The sequence below is a fragment of the Neltuma alba genome, unplaced genomic scaffold (assembly GCF_004799145.2).
Source record: "Neltuma alba isolate B1F8T4 unplaced genomic scaffold, ASM479914v2 tig00002985_pilon, whole genome shotgun sequence".
Taxonomy (NCBI): Eukaryota; Viridiplantae; Streptophyta; class Magnoliopsida; order Fabales; family Fabaceae; genus Neltuma; species Neltuma alba.
In genome coordinates, this window is record NW_021633092.1 from 125,647 (window position 1) to 139,422 (window position 13,776).

The 13,776-nt window shown below is 35.3% G+C and overlaps 1 protein-coding gene, 1 long non-coding RNA gene and 3 other non-coding genes across 12 annotated transcripts; 1 reads left to right on the forward strand and 4 right to left on the reverse strand.

Annotated features, from left to right (window-relative positions):
• Nucleotides 1-876: 876 nt before the first annotated feature.
• On the forward strand, nucleotides 877-9,451 carry LOC114739928 (HBS1-like protein). Of its 8 annotated transcripts, none has more exons than XM_028928037.1 (13): nucleotides 877-1,010; nucleotides 1,306-1,555; nucleotides 1,670-1,780; nucleotides 2,249-2,407; nucleotides 3,876-4,094; nucleotides 4,375-4,452; nucleotides 6,220-6,740; nucleotides 6,829-6,939; nucleotides 7,030-7,517; nucleotides 7,930-8,098; nucleotides 8,626-8,865; nucleotides 8,944-9,078; nucleotides 9,203-9,451. In XM_028928037.1, exons 3-13 carry the CDS (start codon nucleotides 1,690-1,692, stop codon nucleotides 9,332-9,334), a joined length of 2,343 nt encoding a protein of 780 aa, XP_028783870.1. In that variant the 5' UTR covers nucleotides 877-1,010; nucleotides 1,306-1,555; nucleotides 1,670-1,689; the 3' UTR covers nucleotides 9,335-9,451. The 8 variants fall into 8 exon arrangements, with proteins under 8 accessions (XP_028783870.1, XP_028783866.1, XP_028783867.1 ...); XM_028928033.1 differs by having other exon boundaries at nucleotides 1,674-1,780; XM_028928034.1 differs by having other exon boundaries at nucleotides 1,320-1,567.
• Nucleotides 9,452-11,289: 1,838 nt separating this feature from the next.
• On the reverse strand, nucleotides 11,290-12,767 carry LOC114739931 (uncharacterized). The gene is made up of 2 exons (XR_003739650.1): nucleotides 12,047-12,767; nucleotides 11,290-11,956 (listed from the first exon to the last, which is right to left on the reverse strand). It is a non-coding gene; the product is annotated as an uncharacterized LOC114739931 (long non-coding RNA).
• On the reverse strand, nucleotides 11,685-11,768 carry LOC114739940 (small nucleolar RNA R11/Z151). Its single transcript, XR_003739654.1, has one exon. It is a non-coding gene; the product is annotated as a small nucleolar RNA R11/Z151 (small nucleolar RNA).
• On the reverse strand, nucleotides 11,861-11,959 carry LOC114739938 (small nucleolar RNA Z157/R69/R10). Its single transcript, XR_003739653.1, has one exon. It is a non-coding gene; the product is annotated as a small nucleolar RNA Z157/R69/R10 (small nucleolar RNA).
• Nucleotides 12,768-13,607: 840 nt separating the features above from the next.
• LOC114739937 (small nucleolar RNA SNORD96 family) lies at nucleotides 13,608-13,696 on the reverse strand. Its single transcript, XR_003739652.1, has one exon. It is a non-coding gene; the product is annotated as a small nucleolar RNA SNORD96 family (small nucleolar RNA).
• Between the last annotated feature and the right edge of the window lie 80 nt (nucleotides 13,697-13,776).

The window sequence follows — 13,776 nt, forward strand, 5'->3', positions numbered from 1 at the left end:
TACTCCTTCGGTCCTTAACATAGGACCCAATTATTGAGTTGATTTTGATCCTAAATATAAGACCCATTTCTCATATTTATCAATTTTCTCTAAATTACCCTTATAATACCCCTCAACCATAATCAAATAAAAGAGGGAAAGGAAGTACAAAAAAAAATGATTATAGTGTTTTAGGAAAAATGTGTCACATTTCTTATAATTAACTAACTTGCTTAACTTTTTAATCTAATCAAATTAGTTAAATGAGTCTTATATTAAGGACCGGAGGAGTATTTACTTATCTTTTTTAAAGTAATCCTTATAGTAGTTGTACATGTTAAAGTTCAATCAAATGATAATTTTATCTAATACATGATTAGTAATGGTATTTTAGAGAAGACAATATATCATTATTATAAATAATTAACTTAATAAATTTTTTTGGTCTATTCAAATTAATTAACTAAGTCTTATACTACCTCCGGTCCTAATTATAAGACCCAGTTGACTAATTTGAGGAGATTAAGGAAGTAAGTTAAGTTAGTTATTTGTAACAAATAAGTGTTGTCATTCTTAAAATATCCTTGCTAATTAAGTGTGTTGGTTAGAACTATCATTATTAGAAGGACTATCTTAGAAAAAAAATGCATAAATATGAAAGACAAAATGGATTGGGCTCTTATAATTAGGACCAAACTAAAAGTCAAATGAGATTTTATATTAAGGACTAGTATTAAATATAGATGACAGTATATTTTACATTTAAATAACAGATACCAATCTAGAAGAACCTTACAAGATACAAGTATATAACACATGATAGATAGATAGATAGATAGATAGATAGATAGATAGATGTTCAATTCTGCAACTTTCCATCGTCTCTGATTCTGCGGAAATACAAGCTTCTTACTTTTCACCCAGGCACGGCCATACCGGCACCTCTGTACCTCTGGACTGAGAAAACCCTCTGAAAGCTCTTCACTCGATCCACGAAGTTGCGTATAGGGTGAGCTTTGTTCTTTTCCTCGGTAAGTTTCCTCTTCTGCATCCTGCCCTTGATCTTCTCTACAATCCCTGATTATCTCAAGCTTGGCCACGTTTATTTACCCGCTAATTTTAAAATCTGATTTAATTTCTCTCATTCCTAATTTGGTTGCCGGAACCATGCCTGCAAAATATTGGCATGGGGATATTTTTGCCCCAGTCGTTCTTTCCTGTTAGATGATGCATTCAAGAATGTATCATTGTAGTTGGTACAAGCGAATGCAATTTGCTCAGTTCTGCTCTGGTAAACGGGGATAACTTATTTTCATGCTTTTTAAGTTATGGGTTTGCAGTTTTCTTCCTGTGGGGTAAGGAGTTGCATAGTACATATACATTCCGGCGCAAGAAGGCAAACCCACACTTTGCATGTAAGCATTGATTGGTGTGGACGTTCAGATATGTTAGTGTTATCTTAGGCCTACCTGGCAGAATCAGCTGGCTGGTCATTTCCAAAAGAGTTCTTGATATATGGTTTGGAGTCTGCAGATATAACTGCTAATACCGATATATCTGTGTGAAGAGTATTGAGGTAGAGTGCTTTGTTTCACCGTACTTGCACATATTATCATATTCTTGTTTTTTCATTAGTCTATTTTCAAGAATTCATGTACTAGATTTCTAATCATCTGAATTCTTTATGCAGTTTTTTTTTTTTTTGGGACCATGCCTCGTAAGGTGAATTATGGACTTGACTATGATGATGATTACGATGACTATGAAGAGTATGACTATGATGTTGAAATAGAAGAATATGGTTAGTATATTTAACTTGTTTACATTTCTGCATGTTGGTTTTCTGGATTAATGATTTCTTCATATCTTGCTTTGGTTAAACCTTCGTTAATCTTTAATGCATTTGCTCGTAATTATTTGCCTTTGCCTCTTATATTTTGTCGAGAATGTTGTGGATGTCGGCATGTTTAACTTTAATGAGTGACACAAGAGAGGCAATTCTTCAAACCATATTAAAATTTAAATTTTTTTCCCTATTGCAAGACTAAGATCTATATTGGTGTTTCTCTGACTGATTCTTATAAATTTGGTTTATTTTTACTCTAAAAAAATAATAAAATTAATTTCATACCCTCTTTCATGCATTTTTTCATTTTGGCCCCATATGTTGTCCTCTGCATCAGTCACGGAGTTTCTCAAGAATGTAGGAAGGTTGCCAAGTCTTGTTCTTTGCACAAAACCCTTAGCATTTTTTTTTTTTGGGTAACAGGAGAAGAACCTGAACCTGATAAAAAGCAAGAGACTAAAGGGCTTTGGAGATGCTCTATTTGCACTTACGACAACGAAGAGGGCATGATTGTATGTGATATTTGTGGTGTTGTGCGTCATCCTTATGTTAACACGGGAGCTTCTGACAATAGCAAAACAGGTATTCTGGTTGTTTAATGATAATGTAGTACAAGATGTGACTTAGGCTCTCTCCCTCCCCCTTCTTCATGATGTCTTGTGGCATGGTTTTTGAGGGAGGGAACAAGGCATGCATTGACCGGCTTTGCTAACATGGGAGCAAAAGGTCCTTCTCTTGATAATTTTGTTTTTCTCTTAAAGCATAAGCTGGTTGCTGTAATTAGGTATTGCTTCTTATAAGTAGGAACTCAAAATCTAAAAACTTTATTCAATGTATAAATTTTTTTGCTTTTTGGGAATCTGTATACAAACAATTTTTAAATATTATCAGATTTAGGAAATTGCACCAGTTTGATAGAGGGAAATGGAACTCTAAACTTCTTGAGATAAGGGCAAAAGATATTGTAGCTGAATCACTTGGGTATTTTTTTAATAATAAAATTGGCATGTGAGAATTGTCAGAATCAAGTTGTTTAGAGTAGAAGCTGATCCAATTTTTCACCTTTGATTGTGTTCTGGAAAGTGGTATGACTATGGTTCTCTCCTTCATTTATGCTATAGAGCCCTTTGGGTTATTAAAGTTAGCAGAACCATTAAGAGCTAAAGGTTCGATGTGGAAGATACAGTTTTTACCAAGGAAGGAGAGATTGGTCTTGGACTTGGTAACAGTTAGGGATCTTTTATTGGGACGGTTTTTTTCGGGGTTTCTTACCCGATTGTATAGTTTTCATAAGAGAACAGCATTTGTCTCGTCGTTGCAATACTGAGATAATATTGAGTTTTATATTATTTGGATTTGTTTGTATTTCCTGTATGAGGAATACTGTCTGTCTTAGAACTTCAGTATGTCTCCCATAACCATTGAATTAAATTAAGGACCAGTCTTAACCAACCCATGTGGTGACAACCCTTGAAGAGGCTAGCCAAACAATCCTATTCCATGAATTGAGGAGATTAAGATCTCATCCTAAACTTTTGCTTTATTGGGAATGCTGATGTCCAGGACAGCAAAAAGAGCGTAAATCTGCAGCATCTAACCTTTTTCTACTTACAAAAGTCCAAAACGTAGAAAACACTGAGAGATAGAAAATTGTTCTCCCTATCTGATTCAGTCCATCAAGTATATTGTCTCACTTGGGTAAAAAAGTAACCCTTCCAGATTGAGCTTACCTTTAGCGTACATTTTGTTGCTTCTGTTGGAGATTTGTTTTGATTTTATAATTCGTCGATTGTTGCTTGTAATGTCAATAACATTTTCACAAAGAATGGGATGTAGAACCCCCCTTTGAATGCCTTTTCTTTTTGATAGTGGCAAAAGAGAATAATGGAAAGATAGGTAGAGAAAGAGGGGGATGAGGGAGGGGGCGGGGGAGAGTCAAGAGAGTGAGAGGCTGTATCGAGCTTTCTGGATATTGCTCAATACATAGTGTTAGGTTTTGAAGAATGACCAAGATATCCCTATAACATATTGAACAATCTCTTTGATGCAGTTAACGCCAAATGCAAAAATTCTGGAGCATCCAAATTGGCCAAGTCTCTTTTTGCATCAATGCCACAACTGATGCCTAAAGAGAGTGTGTTATTTCTTAAGGAGGGTGATGGTTTTCTGACAGAAGATGGCAATAACTACAAGCTTGGGAATGCCCAAGGAGAATTTTATGAATTTCACAAGTCTTTTATTACTCAAGGCCATCACCATCTAAAAATAGGTCTGCGCATGGTCTGATTTAGGACGTGCATTTGTGAAGTTAGGATAATTCCTATTTTGCTTTGAGTATCACTTTCTGTAAACTAGAACAAAGTCTTAAAATTCATTGATTGATACAAATTGGCTCTCTGTTATGATAAATTGATGAAACAATAGCCAGTATTCTAAGTTCAGAATTCAATTAATGTTTTGTTGGCTGCACCTCCTTTCTTGTGCAATTTGACCTTACTTTACCTATGTATTAAGTTTTCTGGGGATGAAACCTGACTTCTCTTCCACAGCTCCTTTCAAGTTTGATGTTCCATCCCCAGATGATGTGGTTTCTACTGGATTGCGGTCTTCCAAAATGGGGTTGAAAGGTACCATATAGCTCCCTCCCTCCCTCCCTCCCTCCCGTTTCCCCCTTGTAGATGCTAAAGTTAGGGAAAACATGTTCTAATTGGATCTGGATATATAGCTATTATGAGAATCAGTACTATAGTTCGAAAATGAAAACTTACATTATTATTTCTCCAGTTTATCTTAGCCAATCTTGCTGAGAACTTTTGTGATGGTGCAAATAGACAAACTGTCATCGTAGTTTCTTATGGGAATCAGGGTAGGACAGTAGAAAAAGAAAGTTGAAACTGATATTGATTCCACAAAACCTCAAGACGAGCAGAAGGAAAATGAACTAGCACAATGAGACTGAAATGAACTAAGCTCACACAACAGATACAAAATGAACTAGCACAATGAAATTGAAATGAAAAATGATGAAGAAAGACAGTCTTCCTCCACCCCCAAGTGGCATTCGAGAGGCCAGTCCTCTCCTCACTACACTCTGAATACAAAACAAGTCCTCCCTCCCCTTGAAAAACCAACGCCTGTTATAAGTCCAAAAAGTGATCCTCACAACCCCTTCCTAGGTCAGGCCTATAACCACCCTAAAGTAACTCTAATACTAAGTTTCTTTCTCCAAAACAGAAGGAATCTTGAGGTCAACACCCTGGACAGCAGAAAGTATTTTTCCTCTCTTATGTATCTTGCTAATTTTCTTTTTATAGGTCTGGCAAGTAAAAGCAATCCTACCAGCTTCTTTTAAATTTGTAAACTGCTGGTACTATCTTCTGATATTTCCTGGGAGTTAGATGAGGTGGAACCATGGAAGTTACAATGAATATAGTGTGGATTTTTTCACCCTCATTCGTCTTTATTTTTTAAATGCTTGTCTTGATTTGCTTAATTTGATACAAAAACTATTAGCATTATGTCATGGACATGATGTAAACTCTTATGGTTGTAACGTGCTTGTATTTAAATGGTGTAATTTTCTTCTATAATAACATCAAAGATTTTTAGTACCCTTCCATGATTTCCTGATATGCTGAGATTACTTATTTTTTAGGCCACTTTGGTTCAAATCCTCTGCAAACATATCTCTTCTCTTACTTTCTAATAATATATATCTTTCTCTTTCTTTCCTACCCTTTCTACACATCAATATTCTTTTTTCTATCGGATATCAAATAATAATAAAAATTATTTAGAATGCTCTTCAAAGTTTAGAAACACTAAGATGGAAATTGAAAACTCTGTTATTTCTAGTACTTTTTTTGGAATATGGTTCTACTACATCTTCTAGAAGTTGTATAGGAAGATGTTAAAGGTGTTTGTGTTCTATATCCTTTAATGAGAAGGTAGTATGACAGATTGATAGTTTTAGAATTTGGTCTTACTGGGTCTTACAAAGATTTAATAGGTAGACATATTATTTGTAATTTTGACTGCTTGTGAATCACATATTTAGAGTTAACATGATATTTTGCATCAGATGCTTTTAAAGATTAGATGCTTTTTAGGGTAATAGATTTTTTTTTTCTTTTTTGAAATTCTTGCAATCAAAAAGTGTTCAACATCCTTCTTCTAGAAGGAAAAAAGACCAGCTTGAACCTATATTTTTTACAGACCAATTCTTTCATCTGGTTCTTTAAGCTGCAATTTTAGCTCTTTCACCCAAAAAAATGTAAGAAACAAGGAGAAAATGATGAGTGGGAATGTAAAGTAGGTTTCATCTAAATGTTTACTTCAAATCTTAATTCCTTGCGCATCAATATCTGTTTATCTTATTTCTTTCATGTTTGCAGGCACGGTTGCTGACACTAGGAGTTCTTACGTTTCATCAAGTATAATGCAGAACAATGAATTGAAAGTACAGTCAAATGGTGAAAGTTCAGCCAGCTCATCATCTTCGGTTCAGAAGGGCAAGGGGGATAGTTTCAAGCTCTCTAATGATGTGGCATTTGATCAAAAAATAAGTCATAAAACTTCAGGCAGCTTACCAGCATCTTCTGCCATGGGTGAAAGTAAAATGAGTAAAATCAAGTCTACCCATGATGGCAAAATTGATATTCAATCTAGTGAAGAATTGTCAGATAGTTTGTCTGCACTGATGAAAGTCAGAGACAGTCATGGTGAAATTTATTCTTCTTCTAGCAAAGATGTCAGACCTCAAAGGAGTTCTGACAACATGGCTGTTGATGTAAGAACTAAAAAATCAGATAATACTATTTCTAAAGGACCACATCCACAAGTGCCTTATAAACCAGAAAAATGGATGCTCCCTCAGCAAGCTGAAGATACCTTGACACAGCTGAATCTTGCAGTTGTAAGTCAATGATTTCTTCTATCTTGTGTTTAGTAAAAACTATATCCAATAATTAATTTTTCTAAATTTTCTAATTTGTTAATTTTAGGTTGGTCATGTTGATTCTGGGAAGTCAACACTGTCAGGCAGACTACTACATTTGTTGGGACGAATTACACAAAAAGAAATGCACAAATACGAAAAGGAGGCCAAGTTACAGGTAATCTTTTTTTAGATAGTGTTCCTAAAACTTAATGTATTGTCATTATGTACTAATTTTCTCCACCATTTCTTTTTCCTTTTCAAGCAGGGTAAGGGATCCTTTGCTTTTGCTTGGGCACTGGATGAAAGTTCTGAAGAAAGGGAAAGGGGAATAACGATGACAGTAGCTGTTGCATATTTTGACACCAACAAATATCATGTTGTTGTGCTCGACTCCCCGGGCCATAAAGATTTTGTTCCAAACATGATTTCTGGGGCAACACAAGCTGATGCTGCAATTCTTGTTATTGATGCATCAGTTGGTGCATATGAAGCAGGTATGGATAGTGGCAAAGGACAAACAAGGGAGCATGCACAACTTATTAGAAGTTTTGGTGTTGATCAAGTTATTGTGGCAATAAATAAGATGGATGTTGTGGGATACTCTAAAGATCGGTTTGATTTTATTAGACAGCAATTGGGAGTGTTTCTCCGTACATGTGGTTTTAAAAATTCTTCTGTGTCATGGATTCCCTTGAGTGTTGTAGAAAATCAAAATCTGGTGGCATCTCCTTCTGATGTTCGTTTTAAATCTTGGTAAGTCTTTTCCTTATTGTGGTTACGATCTCTCTATGGTCATAATGTTAGTATAATAAGAAGTCAAGGATTGGAATGGAGATCAACAATTTTATCTAGCACGCCTCTGGGAGATGATTTCTTTAGGTCCTTCTTATGTGTTTCTATAGAGGGCAGAAGGTTTTGGAAAGCACTTTTGATTTAGAGCTTAGGTTGTTTTCTTTTGTTTGGGGAGCATCTGTTGTCCTCTGTTTCCGTACCTTGCTATTGTTCTTTCATCTAGTCAATAAATTCTTTCATTGTCTAAAAATAAATAGAGGTCGAGGGTTATTGGTGCACACACCGTGAGTCTTTGAACACCATATATTGATTGGCCACTGTCATTTTCTTTTCTTGTTTTCTCTTATACATGGATGTCTTAAATTTTTTACAGGTATAAAGGACCCTATTTGTTAGATGCAATTGATTCACTTCAACCTCCAATTAGAGAATTCTCAAAGCCGCTGCTAATGCCAATATGTGATGTTATCAAGTCCCCTACACTTGGTCAGGTCTCCGCATGTGGTAAATTGGAAGCTGGAGCTCTTCAGATTGGATCAAAGGTACACGATAGAGCAGTATTATTGTAAAGGCTATATAAATTGTCAGCTTTAAATTTCAAATGTTTACTATCCAAACTAAAGTGTTTTGATGCTGAATTTTTCTGGAACTTGTTTTTTGCAGGCCTTCCTGGTCATTCTTAGTTTCGAAACTTAGTTTTGTTTTTCTTGGTTGATCATCCTCCCTACTTTCTACAAACTCTAAGTACTATTTTAATTTGTACGTCTAGCCCCAAAAACAGGAATTGCTTGTCCTTGTCAAAAGTAATGTTCTATATGCACCATTTCACTCTTCATATCTTGTTATATTGGTTTGAATAGGTGTGCGTACTTTTCTCATTGTTGTTATCCCAACCTTAGGGTACGGTGATATACTATTGTTATTGGTTGCTAATATTTGCAAGAATAGTCTTTAAGACTTTGTATTTGAGTGTTAATGCATTTTGATCAAAAGAGAGAAATGCTCACAATGAATTTCCTGCTGTGGCATGGAAAAAAATTATTTATTTTCAAACTATATGAAATTGCAGGTCTTAGTCATGCCTTCAGCTGTTTTGGGGACAGTTCGCACATTGGAGCGTGATTCTAATGCTTGCACTATTGCAAGAGCTGGAGATAATGTAGCTGTCGCGTTGAATGGTGTAGACGCAAGTCATGTGATGCCAGGAGCAGTATTATGCCATCCTGATTTTCCTGTTAAAGTTGCAAGTCATTTGGAGTTGAAGGTGCTTGTGTTAGAGGGTGCAAATCCCATATTGGTAGGATCGCAGGTAGGAACTATGAATCTCACCTGTTTTATTAGTAGAAGAGAGAAAGGAAAAATTCATTTTCCTTTTTTCCCTGTGCAGATAGAGTTTCATGTACACCACGCCAAGGAGCCTGCGAGAGTTTCAAAAATATTGTCAATACTTGATCCCAAGACTGGGGAGGTGACAAAAAAGTCCCCCCGCTGTCTCATTGCAAAGCAGAGTGCAGTAGTTGAGGTGAACAAATAAAAGAACTTAGTCTCAACAATCTTTCATCATCTTAAAATAAATTTAGCCCTCTTCCTCTGTAGTCCCAAACACTACATAAATATGGAGTAAATTTTGTTATCTCTTATTTCAGGTAATTTTGCAAGAGCCAGTATGTGTGGCAGAATCCTCTAGCTGTAAAGCTCTTGGAAGGGTGTCTCTAAGAGCATCAGGAAGAACAATTGCTGTTGGACTTGTGACCCGAATGATCGGAGAGCAAGAGTGATGTATGGAATTATTCACAGCATTAGGCTAAGACGACATTGAGAGATTCTCAGCACTCGTGGCATATTGGCAGATCACGTGTGAGGTTTCAGTTATCGTTTTAGTAGCTCTATGACAATTGGAACTGGGAATTACGCAAGAATGGTGAAGATTTTTGAGTACTTTTCACCATAAATGTATCATAGGCCTCGTAATCACGTGCTGTAACAAATAGTCTTGTGAAAAACAATGTAAGGCTCTTCATTTTTTTATTGTCCAGTATTAATTTTTCATCATTGTTATTGTATTTACTTCTTGTCGTGACTGGGTGTAGAAATGGTTCGAGTATATCGAATTCTGGCCGGTTATTTTGATTTCATTTATCAAGTCATCATGCGGTGTATTTGAACTACAAATAATTGGGGAGTCTCAGCCATTGGTTATGATGAGATTTACTTGAAAATGATGCTCAAATATACTTTGGATAAAATTAATTGTAACAATGACATAGTAAGGAATAGAATTGAGCTGGGTAAAATACTGTTTGGTTATTTTTCTTCTATTTTATTCTAGAAAAATGTTTAACTTCCATTTACTTTCGGCGTATTATCAATATATGCCTGGTAAAATAGACATGGACATGGAATACTATTTTTGGTTTAGGAAATGATAACAATGACAACGTAAAAATTCCATAATGTTGGAAGCATTAATTCTCAGCTTATATGGTGATTTCGGTTTTCAATTGGTGTGAAATACAAATCATGCAATTGTAAACTGTTTTCCTATCCTCACTTAGAAAATTGCTGTCTGAAACTGATTAATCCTTCTCATGGTTATTGGCTAACGCCCTTCCCTTTTGTAAGAAAATTTAAAAAGAAAATAATCATCAATCAATTGGCAAAACAAAAAAAAATCAATTAAAATAAATTTAACTGTAAAATGGCTATTTATTTACTCCCCCGTTATTATAAGGGATCAACTAGTAAGTATTTTTCACAAGGCATTTGCTCAGCTTCAAGGAGTATTATGTACCTTTTTAACCATATATTCTCATATTTAATAATGATAATAAGAGGCTAACCACGAAAAAAAAAAAGATAGCAAGAAAATAAAAATTAATAGTTCCAGAGTTTAGTATAATTAATAAAGATATTAAAAATAATTCAATGATCCCCAATGTGTTCATTAGCATATATAAATTAGAAATGACTTTGACTATAATCATAAATTTTTACAAGCTGACGAGTCAAATCGTTATTAACACGTCTCCCCCCGCTCACGTTGTTTTTCGACCAGCAATTTGAAAGATCCGATTTCTTTTGCACCTTCCTTTCATATCGACAATTTTATGTTTAACGTTATCCTACCGCCAATTGAAATCACATAATCATCTAATTTAGTGGTAAAACACTCGAACATAATTTTAATAATAAAGAATTTATCATTACAAAAAATTATCATTAAAGAAATTTGAAATACAATACCAGCTAAGTGGAAAATCATGCAAGTGATAAAGCTTACAAGGTTAACAAAACATATTCAAATCTACACCAGACCACATTAATCACCAACAATGTTCTGCAATAGAGAGCGAAAGGACAAAAATCACCCCAATGAAATTATCGTCCTTCAATATTCTCCTAAAAGGGTACAACCTGTTTGCCCAAAGGAGTCTCGTGCAGCAGGACTTTCATGGCCACACCTTATGCACCCTGTAGTACTTCAATATTATTTTCTTCCCGCAACCCTTCAAAAATTCGTCTGCCCTGCCATAGTCACTGCCTTCCACTTGCATACCCCGGGGGGGGGGGGGGACTCAATAATACAAATTACAAGAGAAACGAATTTTAACAGTTCTACAAATAAATAAGAAATTAGAATTGCAAATTCAAGATGGGATCGAAACGACACTAGGTGCAGAAAAGCATACGAACTTCAATTTACTGATAAAGCCCATAATCTTTTTTCCCATCACTCGTCCAAATACAGCGACACATAGCCAGATGTTACAAAAACAAGGGAGGATCACGCTAGGACATAATCCAAACTAACTGGGAACAGAATAAAATCCTATCTAATCTTATTCCCACTGAAATTATTCAGTAACTAGCCAGAGAGATGCAAACTCTTTAAACAGTAATCGCAATCAAGAAATTAACTAATACACAGTGCTCAGTGCAAGGATAAGTCGTTAGGAAAGGGCTCAGGCCGAAGCTGAATGGTCACGGCCACTGCCCTGAAACATGTTCAAGTGTTTCATTTTATCGGTGCCCCCAAAGATTAAGAAACCAAACACGACTACAGAAAAGGGGCATCCAAAGCAACATCTAATATAATACGTTAAATTAAAGAATATCCATAAAGAAAATAGGCTTCAGTGTGTGTAACAATAAGATCATTGATAGAAATCTCACTGAAATCCGCTAAGATAATTAAACTATCATCACGAGCCAATTTTCTTAACTAATTGAACAACACATTCAAAACGGTCACCTCAAAAGGGAAAAAATACTAACTCAAGAAAAGGAATTGAAAACTTCCTTAAAGGTGTGCTCAGACAGTCAAGGGTTTGTTAATCAAGTTCTGAGCATAATACCCAGATCAGAAACTCTAGTCCAATAAATTGCCTCATCACCGCACACTTCATAAAACAAAAGAAAAATCAAACACCAACAAAGGTAACGGGTGAGGAATGGATAACGAAGTTCATCAAACACATCTAACCCTGCACCTTTGAAGCTGGTAAAGGATTTAGCAGATTGTCAAGCTGAACACCAATAAGCATCCTTTTCCAATATCTGATGAGAGAGAGTAGCAAGGAGAGGAGTGACTAATAAAGACAAAATAGCACTTGACATTTTAAAAGTGAGAAGGAATCAAAAGGAAATGAAAGAGTGATCACATGTTCTTACCCTTAACTTTAGATATGCATTTGAAAAAGAATGGAACCAAACAAACAATTTACCTTACTGGTTGCCACAATGACATCCAAATCTCTATAATTGAAAAGAGAAAGGGGCAAAGAATAATGGAAAAAACGGTTTTAGTAAAAACTGGTAAAGAAAGATGAGAATAATATAGTAATTGAAATGAGAGAACATGGCATTGAAATTTGGACACAGCTTCTGAAAAATAGAGTTGACAGAGACAATGGCGCATGGAAACTTGCATAGCATATCAAAGCAAGATGAGATTAGAGGAGAAAATGCTTTACTCGCAGCCACATCAGGCCAATTTCATTCAATCAAATTACATTTAACCGGTTACTATTCTTCATAATGAAAAATAAGAAATTCATATTTCAAACCTGTGTATTTAATATTAGCAAGAACGCCAAAATAAGCTGACCTGTTTGGCGTTAGAAGAGGAGCCAGGTTCTAAAGGATTTGAAGTAATAAGTTGATGATTCATTGTGCCTTAATAAAGCACTGAAAGGTTTTTTGTGGTCAAAATTGATTCATTTAAAAAAGGTGCATAACAGTGAAACTTCATAAATTTTTCATTCTAAAAAAGATCACCTTGTTAGGCGCAAGCAAAATCAATTTTAAACTTTTAAGTATAAGTCAGTATAAGTTGGATCTTTCACTTAGGGTTGAGAACATAACAAATAAATAAACCAATTCAATGTTCCTTACCAAAACTCAAGTACGGATGAGATTCCGTTACATTATTACCTCCAAAATAAAACCCGCTTGTAACCAGCCCAACGCCTTAGGGTCATGGAGGCCTTAATATCATAACACATTTATAGTGCTGTTCAAGGTCCTATTTTGAAGCATGACTTTTGGAGCCACAAATTCATCCACACGGCTCAGCATAGGATCTAGAAACCTCACATTAGAATGCATTTGTTGTGTTGCTCTGTGTTCTGTAAAACAGTCCTTACGGAACAACACTACAAATGCATTTTATTGTGAAAGTTCAAACACAACAAAACGAAATCCACTGCTTCCAGCAATACATTTTTGAGAAGCTCTGGTCCCAAGGGTAGCAGCGTAAGCACCTAATGAGACAAATTTATAAGTACCATAAGCAAGTGGAAGAAAGAAGCTTGTGATTAATGAGCTATAAAGGAAATTGAAATAGAAATAGTAATAAAACACAGGAACAAACATCAGCAAACCATCAGCAATCAAGGAGAAGCAGACTTCCTAGTTAAAATTTGTAACAGATAATGCTTAAGTTGACTCCAAAGATTGACCATTGATTTTTTTGACTGAACAAATAACAAGCTAGTAGAAATTGCAAGCTACTCAAAAAAACCACATCACATAAAACGTCCTTGAAATGAATAGCCTTAGAATTGCAGAATGACAGCAAGGCTTAGAAGCCATTCAGTCCCGAAAGATGGCATTTTGAAGACTGATATCATCATCGGCTATATCTATAAATGCCATAAATTATAATTATGAAAAACATGGAACATCTAATGTCAAATGTCATCAAACAAACACAATCTAC